Raw genomic sequence first — 19,599 nt, forward strand, 5'->3', positions numbered from 1 at the left:
ACAGCACAATGCCGAATACCACCAGCTATAGAGGAATACAACAAATTTCAGCAATAGTACATTATAGCTGGTGGTATTCTGCATTGCTCTGTATAATGTACTGTTGCTGGGTTTTGTAGTCCTCTATACAGCGCAGTGCAGAATATCACCAACTATAGAGGAGTACAACAAATCCCAGCAATACATTATACATACAGTGTACAATGTATTGCTGGGATTTGTAGTCCTCTATAGCTGATGGTATAATATACAGCACAATGTACCATCAGCTATAGAGGAATACAAATCCCAGCAATACATTATAGAGCACCATGTGTGTGTGATCTAAGTGCAGTGTAAAGTGACTAATTAATAAGGTTAAAAGTAACGCACTTACAGGATATTAAAAAACATCTCGCCTGTCACACATCAGATGAAAGTCCCATCTCAGCTGCTGGTCCAAGATTGCTATCAGGATATGGAGAGAGCAGAGTCCAGTTCAGTCCAGAAAGATTCCAGGACGCCTGTGCTGGAAGACACAGGTCTGATCCAGTGGTTGAGCACTGCTGTGGCTGGTTCTCACTCTTATGATACATTCCTGGTAGCAATTTACCACTATTGGCTTCCTCCCACTAGTTGGCGCCAAAGCGCTCAATGCTTCCCCCTTTCCCCTATGTAAAGGACTTGGCTCACTCCACCCTTAGGCTTGACAAAGGAGTTGAACCTCTGAAACGCGTTGCCTAGCAACACCTGTCACCTGACGATAGGGTTGCCAACTTTTCTTCAAGCGAAACCCAAACACTCAAGCGAAGCGCAGACATTTTTTGGGACAAATGAATTGCGGCTCATTCATAAATAAACAGCGCCACCCATTCATATGTAAATTTCACAGTCCAGACTATTTTCAGTGGTGGGGCCAGTAGCCCCTATCTTAATTTTGGTTGCCCCTGTCTGCCTGACATCTTGTGTCCGGGTTTCTGCTGCCATGAAACCCGGACACAGCATTCAAAACCCGGGTTGAATCCCGGACAGGTGGCAACACTACCTGACGACCCGGAAGTACTCAGCAGCTGTGACCCTGCTTTGAGTAGAACCAGCCACAGCAGTGCTCAGCCACTGGATCAGACCTGTGTCTTCCAGCACAGGCATCTTGGGATCTTTCTGGACTGAACTGGACTCTGCTCTCTCTATATCCTGATAGCAATCTTGGACCAGCAGCTGAGATGGGACTTTCATCTGATGTGTGACAGGCGAGATGTTTTTTAATATCCTGTAAGTGCGTTACTTTTAACCTTATTAATTAGTCACTTTACACTGCACTTAGATCTGTGCGCCGGTTTTCTATGTTTTCTTCACGGTGCTGTGACATGGATGTTTCCCTATCCAACCAACCAGGCTGCAGGATCAGTGCACACATCTTCTTCTGGATTAATTACCAGTATAACTGGAGTTCCTTTGATACTATCAATATATAGTCCATAAACAATCGATCTAGTTGCTCAAGTTGATGACTTCTGTTTTATCTTTTACATTATGAAGTGTATGTTTTAGGATAATTTAACACGAACATAAGTTTAAGAAAAGTCATATTTAGACTTGAGAAGTGTGAACAAGAAAATTAATGTTTTATGTTACATGCTATTTATGGAAAAGCTTGAAATATCTATTTATGTAAGGATCCGCCAAACAAAGTGTTTTTACATTTAATAATGACATTATCAAGGGAAGGTATAGTTTGAATATTTGATAAAGTATAAGGAATATAAGACAAATACAAGACAAAGCCTTGCCAGGCTTATTGTTCCTAATACTGGATCAAGGTATGAAATATGCAAATCAATCATTTTATGGTTTTTGAATATCTGTGATACGCTTGTGACATGACTGACGTATGAATGAATATTAGTATTAAATAATTTTGGATAAATGATTGAAATTCAAATGAATTAATCATTTTCAGAGGGAATTGTTAAAACCATGAAATCTTATATTGTTAACGTTAATGATGATTGATTTTCTATATTTTAATCTATCCAAGTTTGGAAATGCCGTTTAAACTATGATACTATATGACTGAGTTAGAAATGGTAATCAATCAGTAAGCCCGACAAGCAGACCCTTAGTAAACAGGAATGCTCAGAGAAGACTTGGCCTTTAAAATGGGATTGAAGAGTAGTTGAAGGAAAATAAATGACTCAGGACAAAGAGTATGGAACTCCCTTATGCTAATCTGAATTAAATATAAGGTAAACGCCCCATAGGTTATTTTAAAGTAAGAGCATGAATATAAGGACGGGGGATGATCCTTCAAGACGCACACAGCCACACACAGACATACATACAGACACAGATACACACAGACACACCCAGACAGAAGACAGACACCTGTTAAAGGAGAACTATGGGGTTAAGTCTTTTCCCCGTAGTTCTCCTTAGGGTAACGGGAGGACACAAACTAGCGTCCTCCCTTCACCCTAGGCTCAGTATACCGCCAGCTGTAGCTCGCGGTATACTGAGACGCCGCAGCTGAAGCGGATCCCGACAATTGTGCCGGGATCCGCCCAGCTGCGTGACTGACAGCTAGCTCTGCCTATATAAAGGCAGAGCCAGCTGTACCCGCCCCTCCCCCGTCCGTTCCGCCAGTCAGCGCTGGAGGATTGGAGGAGGGAGGGGGGAATCCAGCCCCTCCCCTGTCACGGCAGAGAGCAGTGACAGGATCAAGAGGTGAGAGAACGCTGGTATGTGTTCGCTCACCTCCCGAGCTACTGAGCCCACCTGTGACAGTCTCATTGTCACAGGTCGGCTAGAACTATGAGGTGAGTGAAAAGCACGCCCCTCATAGTACTCCTTTAAAGACAATTTTTTACTTACAAACCAAAGACACGTTTCTTAAGCATTTTATAGACTTCTGCTGTAAGATATACTATATTTTGTAATCATCGAGCATTTTATATACTCATTCTGTAAGATATACCATATCGTGTAATCTTTTGTAACTTTGCAATCAAAACGGTCGGCAGAGGGCGCTGTGGAGGATTTCTGCCAGTGAGAGCAAGCACACACGCGCGCGCAGCAGCGTGGGTGACGAGAGACGCCGAGAAGACAAGTCCTGACAGAGGGGGCATAAGTGCAGAATGCAGAGAGCGCTCTTGCAGCCAATCTCACTCTTCACAAGGTCCTGGATCTTGTGGGACATGAATACTGTGGGATCGTGTCCAAAATTGCAGAACTGTCCCACAAGGTCTCTTATTCTGAGCGATTCAGGATTTGTCTAATGAAAGTCTTTTTTCAAACACGTGACGCTTGAACACCTAATTCTTGTTATCTTCTCCCTTCAAACAGGATTACAGAATAGTGACTGTATCATTGCGCGTGTCAGGTTCCTATAAGGTGTCACTGTGTATTTCTTCATGGAGGAAAACAAGGATCTCATTGTTCTCAATATTCAGGGTATAAACCAGAGTGATTGTGATAATGATGTTAAAGAAGAGATAAAAGAAGAGGAGGCGGTTGGTGTGATGGAAGAGTTTTCAGAAGGACACAAAGACCCTTTCAAGGATGTCATCATGGAGCCATTAAGTGGCACAAATCCACAAGAGAGATGTCCCTGTCCTCTGTATTCCCGGGATTCCACACAGGAAGATCAGAACATCGATCACCATGATCAGGTAGGTGGGACTCTGTATATAGAACACAGAAGTCATTATGAACTTTGTGAGACAACATTCTTCTATGTAGTCTGTTGGTTTAATGTTTACATCTGAAATGTAGCCTCCCACCCATTCCACCCTCTCCAATTCAGCTTCCCCTTGCTCCACCCTCCACTTTTATTATTTTTTAAAAATGTATAAACAAAATTTTCTTCCATGGGTCTTGGGTCCAGTCATGTGACATCATGGATAGGCTCCGTCCTTGTGCCCTCCAAAGGGCACATGCTGAAATATGTGGTGCTGTTCTTTGCTTCTGTGAGTCCATGCTGGCGTGATGATGCGCCCTCAAGCTGAGGGTCCTTGGATCCCGGGCTCAGAGGAAATAGGTAGGAGACTTGCCCTCAAATGGGCAGAGCAGGAGATGTGATATTTCTCTGCTGTAGGTCAGTAACATGTTGTCACGCCTGCTGTGACTGCAACTGGTTGGATCTCAACTGTGCAAGGTATGCAATAAGTGACGTATGAGGAGACGGCTTATCAGGCTTGAATCTCAGGCGTCACTCCCAGTCTTTAGCGGGGAGTTTGAGATTCTTTCATCACAGCCGTATAATCAACTAAAAGGAGAGCGGGATAGGCTATTACTTCATAACTTAAAGTCTTAAGGTATCAACAGAAAACTTGGATAAGTATTGGTAAGGAACGGTGGGCGCCTTATACACATGTATTGTTGCAGGAAGAACCCCAACACAGAAATGGTAGCAATCCTTGAGACAGTCTGTACCACTTTAAGAGGTTGTAATTCAGAATGTCAAAGTTTAGGGCTCCAAAAGGAGCAGTACTTGCGGTTAGGTTCTGGCAATGGTTGCAGTGATTCCAAAGGCTGGATGAGGAGTGGTCCGACACCGGCAATCCTGGGGAGAGCGATCCTTGACTCAGGAGACAACAGGCGCTTCTGAACCCAATTGTGGAACGCCATGTTGCCTCAGCTGAGCCTTTAAATACCCCCAGGAAGCGGAAGGAGCCGCCTGCCGGACCGAACGACTTCCGCGTTCCACCGTGAAACGCAGGCCGCTTGCCTCGCAATCAGGAATTCGAGCGGCTTCCGCGTTCCACCGTGGAACGCAGAGCGGCCGTCCCTGCAGTGGGAGAGACCAGAGTGACACTTCCCCGCCGGGACTCGTTACACATGTACAGGTCTTGTCCCTCCCCCAGTCTTTGACTGGACAGTAAAATGAGAAGCACCAGACTGTTTCTCTTTCTCCCAGTCCAAGCTTTGCTGTACAGAGACTGCAGGAACCTGATACCAAGTCACATTCAGGTACTAACAATGTTTGCATTAAAAAAGAAATAAAGAGCTGCATTCTTTTGTGTCTTTTATATCTCCCCGGAGTTCAGCTTTATGAGATGTTTTCTATTATTTTGGGGTTTAGGGTGAAGAACGGAACAATATAAAAGTTGAGATTAAAGAGGAAGAAGTGGAGACGTATGTGGGGGGTGACCGGCCGTCCACGGAGGAGGTCGGGATGATGATGAAAAGTGATCAGGATGACATTTCTCTACCGATCAACACAAGTAAGTAACAGACACTATGGAGGGAACAGGTCACAGTTCTATGTCACTTCTGAGTAGAAGGTGTGACGTTTAACCCTTTCGCTGCCAAGCCCTCCGGAACATTTTTCAAATCAGCTGGCCAAGCCATTTTTGAATTTTCTGCAATTTTTTCCTATTGGTTTGATTTTCAACTGCTGCGTTGCTAGCGTTTGTAAAAGACCCCCCAAACCATATAAATTGGGAGTGTAGTAGACACGGATTTAGACATTGTAACATTACAGGAGGACCTGGATAAAATCAGGGAATGGGCAACTGTAAGTTCAATGTTGATAAATGCAAGGGAATGCACTTTGGATTTAAAAATAGGCAAATGGACTATACACTTCTGGGTGTGCCACTAGGGAAGTTGGAAATGGAGAAGGATTTAGGGGTCATTATAGACCGCAGATTGAAGAACAGCGCGCAGTGCCAGGCTGCTGTAAACAAAGCAAGCATAGTCCTGTCTTGCATTAAGAAGGGGATGTATTGCAGGGACAAGTCTATAATTTTGCCACTTTACAGATCACTGGTTTGGCCACATCTGGAGTATGCGGTCCAGTACTCAGAAAAGATGTAATTGAGCTGGAAAAAGTCCAGAAGAGGGCAACCAAACTCATTAAGGGGTTCGAAGACCTGAACTATGAAACAAGGTTGTTAAAATTAAAGGAGAACTATGGGGTCAGTGTTTTTCCCCATAGTTCTCATTAGGGTAATGGGAGGACACAAACTAGCGTCCTCCCGTTACCCTAAGCTCAGTATACCGCGAGTTACAGCTCCCTATATACTGAGACGCCGCAGCCGGAGCAGATCTCGACTTAGACGACGGGATCCACCCAGCTGCGTGAGTGACAGCTGGCTCTGCCTATCTAGAGGCAGAGCCAGCTGTACCCGCCCCCTCCCATTCCGCCAGTCAGCGCTGGCAGATCAGAGCGGGGAGAGGGGAATCCAGCCCCTGTCACGGCAGAGAGCCGTGACAGGATCGAGAGGTGAGGGAACCCGGTATGTGTTCGCTCACCTCCCGATCTACTGAGCGGACCTGTGACAGTCTCATTGTCACAGGTCGGCTAGAACTATGAGGTGAGTGAAAAGCACCCCCCTCATAGTTCTCCTTTAAATATGTTCTCTTTGGAGGTTAGGAGATTAAGGGGGGACATGTACTCAGTACTTGGTTTGGGCCCCTTTTGCAGCACTTACTGCAATTACTTTTGCATGATATTCTAATTATTCGAGTTTCACCTGTATATTGGTTGTCCAATATGTTGGGTCCATTGTCATGGAGGAATGATGGTTCTGAGATCTTCGTCAATATAGTCTGCCAGATTTGTGCCTTGAAGTTCTATGGGCACAGCAAAGTTCACCCTTACATTGGTGGTCCCGATAAGGGGGACGTCAGCTCTTCCGCTATCAGCCAGTCATCACTAAGCGCAGGTCAGTGACTGCAGTCCGCCACTGGGTCCATGAACCGCCATTTAGGGACATCTGGTGTACACCATATGAAAGGTCCATCTCCATCCCTCAATATAACGTCATGTCCCCAACAAATGAGGAGGAGATACTGTACACCATATGAAAGGTCCATCTCCATCCCTCAATATAACGTCATGTCCCCAACAAATGAGGAGGAGATATTGTACACCATATGAAAGGTCCATCTTCATCCCCCCCATAGCGTTCATGAATGAGCAGTACAATGGTCTCCAGGGGGTCAGAGGTGTTTTGTCTCCTTTATCTGGTTGGTTTTCATATGTTTGGGTTTCAATTGGACCCAATTCCATGCCAGAGCTCTGTGATGACTTCTAGACCAACATACATGACTCTGATTACTGACGTGTGTAATAATTTCTCTCCAGCAGATGGATGTGATGTCAGGAATACCTCGGAGAGACATCTTATATTATCTGCTGATTGTAAGTCAGAGGATAATGTCCTCACACAGGATTCTCCAGGAGTGAATCCAAACATACAAAATATACATCACAGACCTCACTGCTCGGAGACATCAATGGATCCCTCTGATCAGGGTGAATCTTCAGATCAGTCACATTGTATGACTGGAAATAACAATTTAAGAACTCACACTTCAAGAGATCCATCTAATCCCAAGGAATCTCCCTCAGCACATAAAGGAGTTCACAGAGGTGAAAATATTTTCTCACATGCAGTGTTTGGGAAATCATTAATTGAAAACAAAATACACCAAAGTATTAACATGGATGAGCGACTCTGTTCATATTCAGAGTGCGGGAAATGTTTAATTTGCAAAGGAGACTTTGTTAAACACCAGAGGATTCACACAGGTGAGCGACCTCATTCATGTTCAGAGTGCGGTAAATCTTTCACTCAGAAAGGAGCCCTTGTTATACACCAGAAAATTCACACAGGTGAGCGTCCTCATTCATGTTCAGAGTGTGGGAAATCTTTCGCTCAGAAAGGACACCTTGTTAAACACCAGAGAATTCACACTGGTGAGCGTCCTTTTGCCTGTTCAGAGTGCGGGAAATCATACATTAAGAAAGAAGCCCTTGTTATACACCAGAGAATTCACACAGGTGAGCGTCCTTATTCATGTTCAGAGTGCGGGAAATCTTTCACTTGTAAAGAAGTACTTGTTAAACACCAGAAAATTCACACAGGTGAGCGTCCTTATTCATGTTCAGAGTGCGGGAAATCGTTCATTCGTAAAAGAGACCTTGTTAGACACCAGAAAATTCACACGGGTGAGAGTCCTTATTCATGCTCAGAGTGCGAGAAATCTTTCACTTACAAAGATTCACTTGTTAAACACCAGAAAATTCACACGGGTGAGAGTCCTTATTCATGTTCAGAGTGCGGGAAATCTTTCATTCATAAAGGAGACCTTGTTATACACCAGAAAAATCACACTGGTGAGCGTCCTTATTCATGTTCAGAGTGCGGGAAATCTTTCATTCATAAAAGAGACCTTGTTAGACACCAGAAAATTCACACGGGTGAGAGTCCTTATTCATGCTCAGAGTGCGAGAAATCTTTCACTTATAAAGGAGACCTTGTTAGACACCAGAAAATTCACACTGGTGAGCATCCTTATTCATGTTCAGAGTGCGGGAAATCATTCATTCATAAAGGACACCTTGTTACACACCAGAGAATTCACACAGGTGAGCGTCCTTATTCATGTTCAGAGTGCAGGAAATCATTCATCAATAAAGGAGCCCTTGTTATACACCAGAGAATTCACACAGGTGAGCGTCCTTATTCATGTTCAGAGTGCAGGAAATCTACCACCGAGAAACATACTGCGGAGCGTCCTCACTGACTGCGGGAAAAGAAGTCTAAATAGACAGCGCCAGCTGGTTCTTATGACAAATGTACGATGGCTTTTCACAGGTGGAACTGTTTAGTGCATAGAACAATTGTAAGAGAGTCCATAGAACAACTGTAGGATATAAAAGAAAAAGGGTGGTCATCAGGAAGAAGGATTTTCCTTACCTCGATGGTAATCATTTTATAACATTGTCATAATGTCATATATTTATACCATTGAAGTGTGCACTTTATCATTTTGTGCATCAATTTTCCGTTTGAATTGCATTCTTTTGTTTTGCCATAATTATAAATACTAGTCCTCTGTCCTCTCTCCTGTCCGTCATGTTTTGGTGCAGCTTCCACCGTTCACATCCTCCTTTTTTAATTTTTTTAATACATTTTTCATTTGAGGTTACAAAAGACAAATAGCATGAATACAGAAACATGTAAATAACACAACATCCTCCTTTTTTAATTTTTTTAATACATTTTTCATTTGAGGTTACAAAAGACAAATAGCATGAATACAGAAACATGTAAATAACACAACAGCCATGAGTGCCCATAGTACAAAGAACAGCATACAGGTGGTACAAGCACCCGGAACAGACCATACAGTCCTGAGTATTGAGAAAGGAACATCCTAAGGCAGTCTCGGCTCCTCTCCGTAGACCTGTGAGGCCCGATGTGGGAAGTTATAGAGTCAATGCAGCCGATGCATACCGTATATGTTCAGATATATAAAGGAAATATCAAACACGACTTAGAGTGGCTGCAGATGATTTTCAGAAAAATCTCTTCCAATAAAGGAAATGTTCAATCTAGTTTTCTATATTGAGGCTCTCCCAGACAAGCTGCGGGCGTCGTCGTCCTAGGACGACCAGCATCACCTGAACGCCCTGCCGGGATGGCCTGTCATTATGCCGGGGGGTGTGGCCGCACGAGGGACATGACGTCATCACGTCGGATGCTGTTAAGACGACGCGGAATCAGGACTGACACACTGCTCATACCGAGGGGTTACCCTCTCGTCTCTTCTCTCTCTTGCCGGGTTTACTACATCAGCGGATATGAGGTATTTCTTCTGCCTTTATTTTTTCTTTGATAAGATGGCTGACAGGCTAACTTGGAGTAGATCTTGATATATCTTAGATGGTTGAGGCCCCAGTAGTCTCTCTTTGGTACATAGTTCATATAGATTTTGGGTTTACTCCATTTTTTCAGCCAACTATTTTGACCAGACCATACATTTCTAAGATGATATTGGCTGATTATATCAAGAAAAATATGTAATTTGGGGTACTTTTTGAAACGCCAATACCTTAGATGTTTTGGAGCCCTAGTATGTTCTCTTTCTTTCACAGTCCATGTAGGTCTTAGGGGGTCTTCTTTCTGTCAGCTACTTACTCTGACTATATTACATTTTTTGGATATTTTAATAGATGGATCGACAAATTTGAGGTATCCCTTCTTGGATCAATAATTTTTGGTCAGTCATAGTGATTCTTTTATTTCCATACCGCGGTGACCCTGGTCTTGTTTCCCATTGTCTGGGAGCCTCTGTTTCTCCTCTACCTTCGGACTATGTGCCACCCATGCATCCACCGGCTACGTGGTAAGATTGGCAGTTATTGAACATTTGGATGTTGATTATTATTATGGACTTTGTGTTTATCATGCAATAGTATACAAACAGACAATTTACACTGCTTTTTTATAGTTTCATTAGACTACCTCCCTCCTGATGAAGCGTGACATTTTCCACCACCACCATATCCCATGGGTTCAAGCTAAGGCACATGAATTTTTGATTAGACCTGATTATGTTTTATAGTATATTATGTTCTGTGATTGATGCAGTCAGTGCTTACTGTGTTTAACATTCACATCATATCATGTACAATCAAATTCTACCAATTATGTTATAAGTACATGAACTTTGGAATTAGGTGGATATTGGAGGTACTTGTTTTTATCATGGCCATGTTCTTCTCACATAAAAAATGTTAATCATGGAATCAATAAAATAAAAATGTTTAATCAAATTGTTCTGTGGTTCTTCAGTTTTGGTGTTTTTAAAGCCCCACTTTCTCTGCTTCTGATTTTTTTGAATAAAGGAAATGTAGACGTAGAAGAATAGCAAGACAACAACAGAGTGAAAGCAAAGGGATAGACACAAGACAGAAGATAAAAGGTTAAAGTCAGAGCAATGAGGAGACCAGAGCCGTCCCTCCATCCGCATCTCAAAACACAAAGCCCTACCAAGGAGTCACGAGGAGCACTTTTCATGAGGTCAGGACATCCTGGATCTCCGATATCCCTGGTCTAGAAGGAGGAAGCCTCGGAAATTAAAGTAGCTAAATTTTACCAAAATTGAGTCACTAATACAGGAAAATGAAGTCCTGAGTATTAATTGGCTCCAGATTCCAAGATACAGCTTCAGACCAAAATTGCATCATAATAATTCATAATTACGAGGGGGGAAGGGCGATTATGCTCCATAACTTTTCTGCAAAATGTGAACGGTGCCACACCAATGATTATAAATGTATCTTTTTATGGATAACAATAACATAACTTTCCATCATGTATTGGTTTTTCCTGACACCACCCTGCAAGAGGTTCCACTGTTGTAATCTGGAGCCCAGTAGCTCTGCCTTACTCTTAGGCAGGTTCAAATCCCTGAACAGGCCACTATGTGAAATGAGATGTGGCTCAGGAGGAGCCTACGGTGGCCAACTGTTTGGTTTCCGCTGAGTAGGATTCTGGTGGGCCTGGAACAGGCAAGTCCTCACCATGGGGTACAGGACGCAGTGCGGATGGAATGTTTGGATATTCCGCGGTCCTGTTCTTCTTTATTAGAATGCAATCCTTTTGCAATTGGGGGAACCTTTCAAAAATAGCAGTCGCTACTAAAATTGGTGGGTTCCCTCCACACCATTGGGACTGCGAAAGGCGTGGACTTCTTCTTCTTGTTTAGCCAATGATGCAGATAAGTAATGCAACAAAAATGAGGGGCTCAACTCTTGTCCTACTTGTTCCTTGTTCTACTGTTCAAAGCCCATTTCGTGTGCACCTTACTCTTTCACAGGCCACCAGATGAAACTGTATGATGCGTAGATCTGACCAAGACAAATGTACCTTGCAATAAAAGAACAATAAATGACAGTTGGGTAATAATCTTTAGTCTCATAGTGCAGATAAATTGATACACTTCCATGTGGTACCATTTTCATTGTTCTACCGTACATTGTTGGGAAGTTACGAGGCATCATGATCATCAGACACCTCCCTCCCTTGTAGGCAAATATACTCTCCTGTGTATGAATCTTTATCTTGAAAACTTGAGCCAACCATCAGCTACTTGATTCTGATTCATCTCATCAAAATATGTAAGAAGTCACACATTTCTATATCTCGGAGGTCGATCATTTCCCAAAATTTGTAGACCGGTGTATTTATCATGCGATCCTCTTGAGGACAAAACTGGATCCTCCATTCGTTCAGTCTCATTGACCTTGTTAATGCATATTAGCATGGAGGGGGACATGTCTGCCACCACCATTCAAGTATACAACTTCTCGCTGCATCAACAAGACGTGGTAGTATCAATTTTTTTTGTAGACACATCTCGGTATAGAATTTTGTGATGTAGTAAAAATAAATTTAAAAAAGGTTCATTGGAAATCGGAAAATCTGTAAATGTCATAAAAATGCCCATAACTTCTGACCGGAAATATCCGAGGTCTTTGCAGGTCCAAAAAATGTGTAGCGGATTCCCTTTCTCCTGGCCACAATGTCAACATTTATTCAGGAACATTTGGGAACACCTGAGGTGTCCTATACTATCGAGTCCGAAGCTTAAAGCCCGATTTCTGGTATATTGTGCTAACAGAGGTCTTCTGAGTGAAGAACATGATCCTGTCTATAGCATCCGGTGTAAACTGAAGTCTCCTTCCCATTGGGTAATGTACGAGAAAGAAAGGGCCAACGGATGGGGAATTTAGTAAGTGGTACACCATACAGCATGTCTATGTGTACTCGTTTGACAATAGCTAACCTCGAACACTGTCAAAGGGTGAGAAATCCCCCCGCTGGAGGCAATGACTGCAGAAAATGGGACAATTGCTCCAAAATCCTAGTATCACGTACCTGAATGGAGACCCAACGGAGAAGGCCACCCTAGATGACACCTATATGTCATTACAATGGGCTCAACCCAAAAACCTCAACCCAAAAACACACACCAGGATATGGATCTTTATTCACTTTTAAAAACTGATTGTAAGTTTAATTGGAGTTCAATGAGATCAGAAAATCACTTTTATTAATATTTAAAAAGAAATAACATTATTGTTTTTCATTTTATTTTTTTATTGTCTGGATTTGATGTGAGGTAATAGAGCAATAATAATATAATAATAATAGAGCAATAGACCACAAGGGAGCAAGCGCAATGAGGAAACATAACGTAGACTGAAGTATTTATATTCAACACAAGGTGGTGATCTCACGTAGAAGACACCTACAGGAAGTGATGTAAGGTACAGACAGGAAGAGATGTAAGAGAGGTTGGAAGTGATTTGGGAGGAGGTAAAGAGGAGACATTGCTTAAACCGGCTGCAGAGGAGGTAATAAGATATTATTTTATATTTACGCCCAGTAACCTTCTCCTTCATGCCCATCATCTTCCTCAAAGATCACTATGAGGTCTGTTATGATTTATAGCATACATGCACGTAAATATAGAGCCATTTATCCAACTGTCCATCCAGAGTCGCCATTTATAGACCGGATGCATCCTAAATATAGAGCCATTCATCCAACTGTCCACCCAGAGCCGCCATTTATACACCGGATACATCCTAAAAATAGAGCCATATATCCAACTGTCCTCTCAGAGCCGCCATTTATAGACCAGATACATCCGAAATATAGAGCCATTTATCCAACTGTCCATCCGGAGCCGCCATTTATAGACCGGATACATCCTAAATATAGAGCCATTTATCCAACTGTCCATCCAGAGCCGCCATTTATAGACCGCATACATCCTACATAAAGAGACATTTATTCAACTGTCCATCCAGAGCCGCCATTTATAGACCGCATACATCCTACATATAGAGCCATTTATCCAACTGTCCATCCAGAGCCGCCATTTATAGACCGGATACATCCTAAATATAGAGCCATTTATCCAACTGTCCATCGAGAGTCGCCATTTATAGACCGGATACATCCTAAATATAGAGACATTTATCCAACTGTTCATCCAGAGCAGCCACTTATAGACCGGATACATCCTAAATATAGAGCCATTTATCCAACTGTCCATCCAGAGCCGCCATTTATAGACCGGATACATCCTAAATATGGAGCCATTTATCTACCTGTCCATCCAGAGCCGCCATTTATAGACCGGATACATCTAAATATAGAGCCCTTTATCCAACTGTCCATCCAGAGCCGCTATTTATAGACAGGATACATCCTACATATAAAGCCATTTATCCAACTGTCCATCCAGAGCCGCTATTTATAGACAGGATACATCCTACATATAAAGCCATTTATCCAACTGTCCATCCAGAGCCACAATTTATAGACCGGATACATCCTAACTATAGAGCCATTTATCCAACTGTCCATCCAGAGCCACCATGTATCCAACTGTACATTCACATTCAATGGTTTGTAGTAGAGATATCGAGATACCAATACTAGTATCCATATCAGGGCCGATACAGGACATTTTCATGAGCACTTGTAGCTCCTTCCATTGTTGGTCAGCGGGTGCAATAATACGCCCCATTGTTGTCTATGAGAGAAATATTAAACCTCAGCTTTGGTGTCCAGTGGTCATCTGAATGAATGGAACTCTGCCGTCACTATTGGGCAAATCATTTCACCTGACAGAGGCGGCATAAGTGCAGAATGCAGAGAGCGCTCTTGCAGCCACTTCCACTCTTCACAATGTCCTGGATCTTGTGGGACATGAATACTGTGGGATCGTGTCCAAAATTGCAGGGTCTCATATTCTGAGTGACATCGGGATTTGTCTAATGAAAGTCTTTTTTCAAACATGTGACTCTTGAACACATAATCCTTGTTATCTTCTCCCTTCAAACAGGATTACAGAAAAATGACTGTATCATTGCGTGCGTCAGGTTCCTATAAGGTGTCACTGTGTATTTCTTCATGGAGGAACACAAGGATCTCTACAAGGACGTCATGATGGAGAATGAGCCGCCCCTCACATCACCGGGTGAGAGAGCAGTACGGAGGGTCCACCTAGATCCCCCATCATCTGATACACGCATAGAAACAATGTATTCAGTCAGTGTGTGTGTTTCCTACAGATGGATCCAGTAAGAGGAACCCACCAGAGAGATGTCCCCGTCCTCTGTATTCCCGGGATTCCACCAAGGAAGGTCACAACATCCCTCATGAGGTGAAATAATAGATAATAGGGGATACTTTTTGACCTCTTCATTATCTATGTAGTTACATCTGATGTCATTGTTCTCAATATTCAGGGTATAAACCAGAGTGATTGTGATAATGATGTTAAAGAAGAGATAAAAGAGGAGGAGGCGGTTGGTGTGATGGAGGAGTTTTCAGAAGGACACAAAGACCCCTTCAATGAAGTCATGATGGAGCCATTCAGTGACACAAACCCACCAGAGAGATGTCCCCGTCCTCTGTATTCCCGGGATTCCACACAGGAAGATCTCACGGTCCCTCACCATGATCAGGTAGGTGGGACTCGGTGTATAGAACACAGAAGTGATAGTGAACTTTGTGAGACAACATTCTTCTATGTAGTCTGTTGGTTTAATGTTTATATCTGAAATGTAGCCTTCCACCCATTCCACCCTCTCCATTTCAGCTTCTCCTTGCTCCACCCTCCACTTTTATTATTTTAAAAAATGTATAAACATGGAGATCAACTATAAAGTACTACTACGCTGGTATATGGTTCCTGCGAGAGTAGCCAAATTCCGACCCCAAACCTCTCCACTTTGCTTCCGAGGATGCCTGGATCAGGGCACCTTCTTCCACATATGGTGGCAGTGCCCAAAAGTTGCTAAGTTTTGGGACTGGGTATTTACTATACTTTCGTTATTATTTCAGAGGCCATTGACTAAGGATCCCACCTTTGCCCTTCTAAATTGTAAACCGGTAGGCCTACCTACAGCGACCTTCAAACTAAGCCTCCATGTTTTGACGGCGGCCAAAAGAGAGATAGCCAAGTCCTGGCTATCCAGCTCGCTCAGTATTTCCAGCCAATGTACATGCCTTTTGGTATTTCCATACCAAAAGGCATGTACATTGAACAATGTCGCACGAGAAGCAGACAGCTCAAACGGAAAATACCATGCACAAATTTGAGAGAATATGGTCCCCCTGGATAGAAAATTTCCTACCCGCTGAAATCAATCATCACCTTCTAACCCTATGATAGGAATTCCTGGCAACTGCTCTATAGCACTTCACCTCTTCCCACTCGCTACCTGACACTACCCACCCCTTTCTCTTCACTCCTCTTCTTCCCCACCTCTCACTGCCCACATGAGTCATTTCCCCTACAAGCCACCATTTGTACTTCCACCATACTGTATGTCGGTCCCTGGAATCTGCCCTCTCTGTCTTGTCCCCATGTGCTGTAACCTCTTTGCTGATTCCATGTATGTATTTACCATCAAGATGACTAAGCTATATTTCATGGCTGTAAGCCATAATGTACCCACCTGACATACGCCCTAACTTACTGGAATCCACGCCTGTCTACACTTGCCCCCCCCCCTACCTGTTAGTCCCCTGAGGCTAATTCACTTGAATTACAGATCCAGCTCCAGATCCATGCAGAATATCTTTTATTATATCTTGAAGTACTATGACTATATATTACGGTGTAATGTTACTTTATTGTTTTCTTACCTCCAATAAAAATTTATATGGAAAAAAAAAATGTATAAACTCAATTTTCTACAATGGGTCTTGGGTCCAGTCATGAGACATCATAGATAGGCTCTGCCATTGTGCTCTCCAAAGGGCACATGCTGAAATAAGTGGTGCTGTTCTTTGCTTCTGTGAGTCCATGCTGGCGTGATGATGCGCCCTCAAGGTGAGGATCCTTGGCTCCCGGGCTCAGAGGAAATAGGAAGGAGACCTGCCCTCAAATGGGCAGAGCAGGAGACTTGATATTTCTCTGCTGTAGGTCAGTTACACGTACAAGTCTTGTCCCGTCCCCAGTCTTTGACTGGACAGTAAAATGAGAAGCAGCAGACTTTTTCTCTCTCTCCCAGTCTAAGCTTTGCTGTACAGGGACTGCAGGAACCTGATACCAGGTCACATTCAGGTACTAACAATGTTTAAATTAAAAAAACAAACGAATGCAGAGCTGCATTCCTTTGTGTCTTTTATATCTCCCCGGAGTTCAGCTTTATGAGATGTTTTCTATTATTTTGGGGTTTAGGGTGAAGATAGGAACAATATAAAAGCTGAGGTTAAAGAGGAAGAAGTGGAGACGTATGTGGGGGGTGACCGGCCGTCCACGGAGGAGGTCGGGATGATGATGAAAAGTGATCAGGATGACATTTCTCTACCGATCAACACAAGTAAGTAACAGACACTATGGAGGGAACAGGTCACAGTTCTATGTCACTTCTCAGTAGAAGGTGCGACATTTAAGGGATCATGTTGGAGAATTATCAAATCTTCACATCATCAGATAAGATGAGACTGAATTATAAATGGTGGACCATCAAAGTTGGGAAGAAGATTCCCCAGAAGAAGTCTTCTCCCCTATTGTAGGATGAAGGGGTCGTCATCTCCTGATTAGTGTTAGGAAGGTTGGGGGTCATTTACAGCAAATAAACTCTCATCAAATGTTCTACATACAGATGTTGGGTCCATTGTCATCAGGGCCAGTGCTAGGATTATTGCCTACACAGGCAAGGTGCAATTTTTCAGAGGCAGGACATGTATCCAGAATTTAAATGCTGTGTCACCCAATGAGAAAACATGATTTTATAGTGAATACGAAAATCTATTCCTCAATATAACATCATGTGACCAACAAATGAGGAGGAGATATTGTACACCATATGAAGGTCCATCTCCATTCCTCAATATAACGTCATGTCCCCAACAAATGAGGAGGAGATACTGTACACCATGATCTCCAAAGGGCACATGCTGAAATATGTGGTGCTGTTCTTTGCTTCTGTGAGTCCATGCTGGCGTGATGATGCGCCCTCAAGGTGAGGATCTTTCACTCCCGGGCTCAGAGGAAATAGGAAGGAGACCTGCCCTCAAATGTTGGCAGAGCAGGAGACCTGATATTTCTCTGCTTTAGGTCAGTAACACGTACAGGTCTTGTCCCTCCTCCAGTCTTTGACTGGACAGTAAAATGAGAAGCAGCAGACTTTTTCTCTCTCTCCCAGTCTAAGCTTTGCTGTACAGGGACTGCAGGAACCTGATACCAGGTCACATTCAGGTACTAACAATGTTTGCATTAAAAAAAACTAAAACAAATACAGAGCTGCCTTCCTTTGTGTCTTTTATACCCCCCCCGGAGTTCAGCTTTATGACATGTTTTCTATTATTTTGGGGATTAGGGTGAAGAACGGATCAATATAAAAGCTGTGATTAAAGAGGAAGAAGTGGAGACGTATGTGGGGGGTGACCGGCCGTCCACGGAGGAGGTCGGGATGATGATGAAAACTGATCAGGATGACACTTCTCTACCAATCAACACAAGTAAGTAACAGACACTACGGAGGGAACAGGTCACAGTTCTATGTCACTTCTGAGTAGAAGGTGTGACGTTTAAGGGATCATGTCTGGACTTTTCCAAAGCATTTGATACGGTGCCACATAAACGCTTGTTATACAACGTGTACAAAGAGTATCGATAAATGGCACCTTTTCAGACTGGGCTGAAGTCATGAGTGGCGTACCCCAGGGCTCTGTGCTGGGCCCCATGCTTTTTAACATGTTTGTTAATGATATCGGTGAGGGAGTGAGTAGTCATGTCTCAGTGTTTGCTGATGATACGTAAATTGGGAGTGCAGTAGACACGGATTTAGACATTGTAACATTACAGGAGGACCTGGAGAAAATCGGGGGAATGGGCAACTGTATGGCAGATGAAGTTCAATGTCGATAAATGTAAGGTAATGCACTTTGGAGTTAAAAATAGGCAAATTGACTATACACTTCTGGGTGTGCCACTAGGGAAGTCGGAAACGGAGAAGGATTTGGGGGTCATTATAGACCGCAGATTGAAGAACAGCGCGCAGTGCCAGGCTGCTGTAAACAAAGCTAGCAGGGTCTTGTCCTGCATTAAGAAGGGAATGTATTGCAGGGACAAGTCTATAATTTTGCCACTTTACAGATCGCTGGTTCGGCCACATCTGGAGTATGCGGTCCAGTTTTGGTCACCAGTCCTCAGAAAAGATGTAATTGAGCTGGAAAAAGTCCAGAAGAGGGCAACCAAACTCATTAAGGGGTTCAAGGACCTGAACTATGAAACAAGGTTGTTAAAATGAAATATGTTCTCTTTGGAGGTTAGGAGATAAGGGGAGACATGATTTTCCTGTATAAACTGTTCAACAGCGAAAGCAACCTTAGTAACAATCTGTTTACGGCTAGCTCCGTAACAAAGACCAGAGGGCACCACCACAAATTGGTAGAAAAAACATTTCTACACAAGGGGCGCAGGGGGTTCTTCACAGTTAGAGCGGTTAGGGTCTGGAACTCGCTGACGCAGGAAGTGATTTCAGCTAATAGTGTTGAATCATTCAAGAATCTCCTGGACAAGTTCCTTGGAGACCGTAACATAAAGGGGTACAAGTACTCTTAAGAGCAAAATCACACATGGACTCATATACACGCACACACCAGCTCAAACATAAATGCATACACGCAATAGGTTGGACTTAAATGAACTTATGTCTTTATTCAACCTCAAATACTATGTAACTATGTTGGAGAATTATCAGATCTTCACATCATCAAATAAGATGAGACTGAATTATAAATGGTGGACCATCAAAGTTGGGAAGGAGATTCCCCAGAAGAAGTC

At 43.1% G+C, this 19,599-nt stretch overlaps 1 protein-coding gene across 1 annotated transcript in view; it reads left to right on the forward strand.

Annotated features, from left to right (window-relative positions):
- Positions 1-19,599, forward strand: part of LOC108802294 — a 71,377-nt gene that overhangs the window by 22,656 nt on the left and 29,122 nt on the right. The window contains 1 exon segment of the mRNA XM_018574161.1: positions 7,517-8,440. Coding sequence (XP_018429663.1) covers positions 7,517-8,440 — 924 coding nt within the window.

This window comes from Nanorana parkeri, unplaced genomic scaffold (assembly GCF_000935625.1).
Source record: "Nanorana parkeri isolate BGI_ZX_2015 unplaced genomic scaffold, ASM93562v1 scaffold2782, whole genome shotgun sequence".
NCBI lineage: Eukaryota > Metazoa > Chordata > Amphibia > Anura > Dicroglossidae > Nanorana > Nanorana parkeri.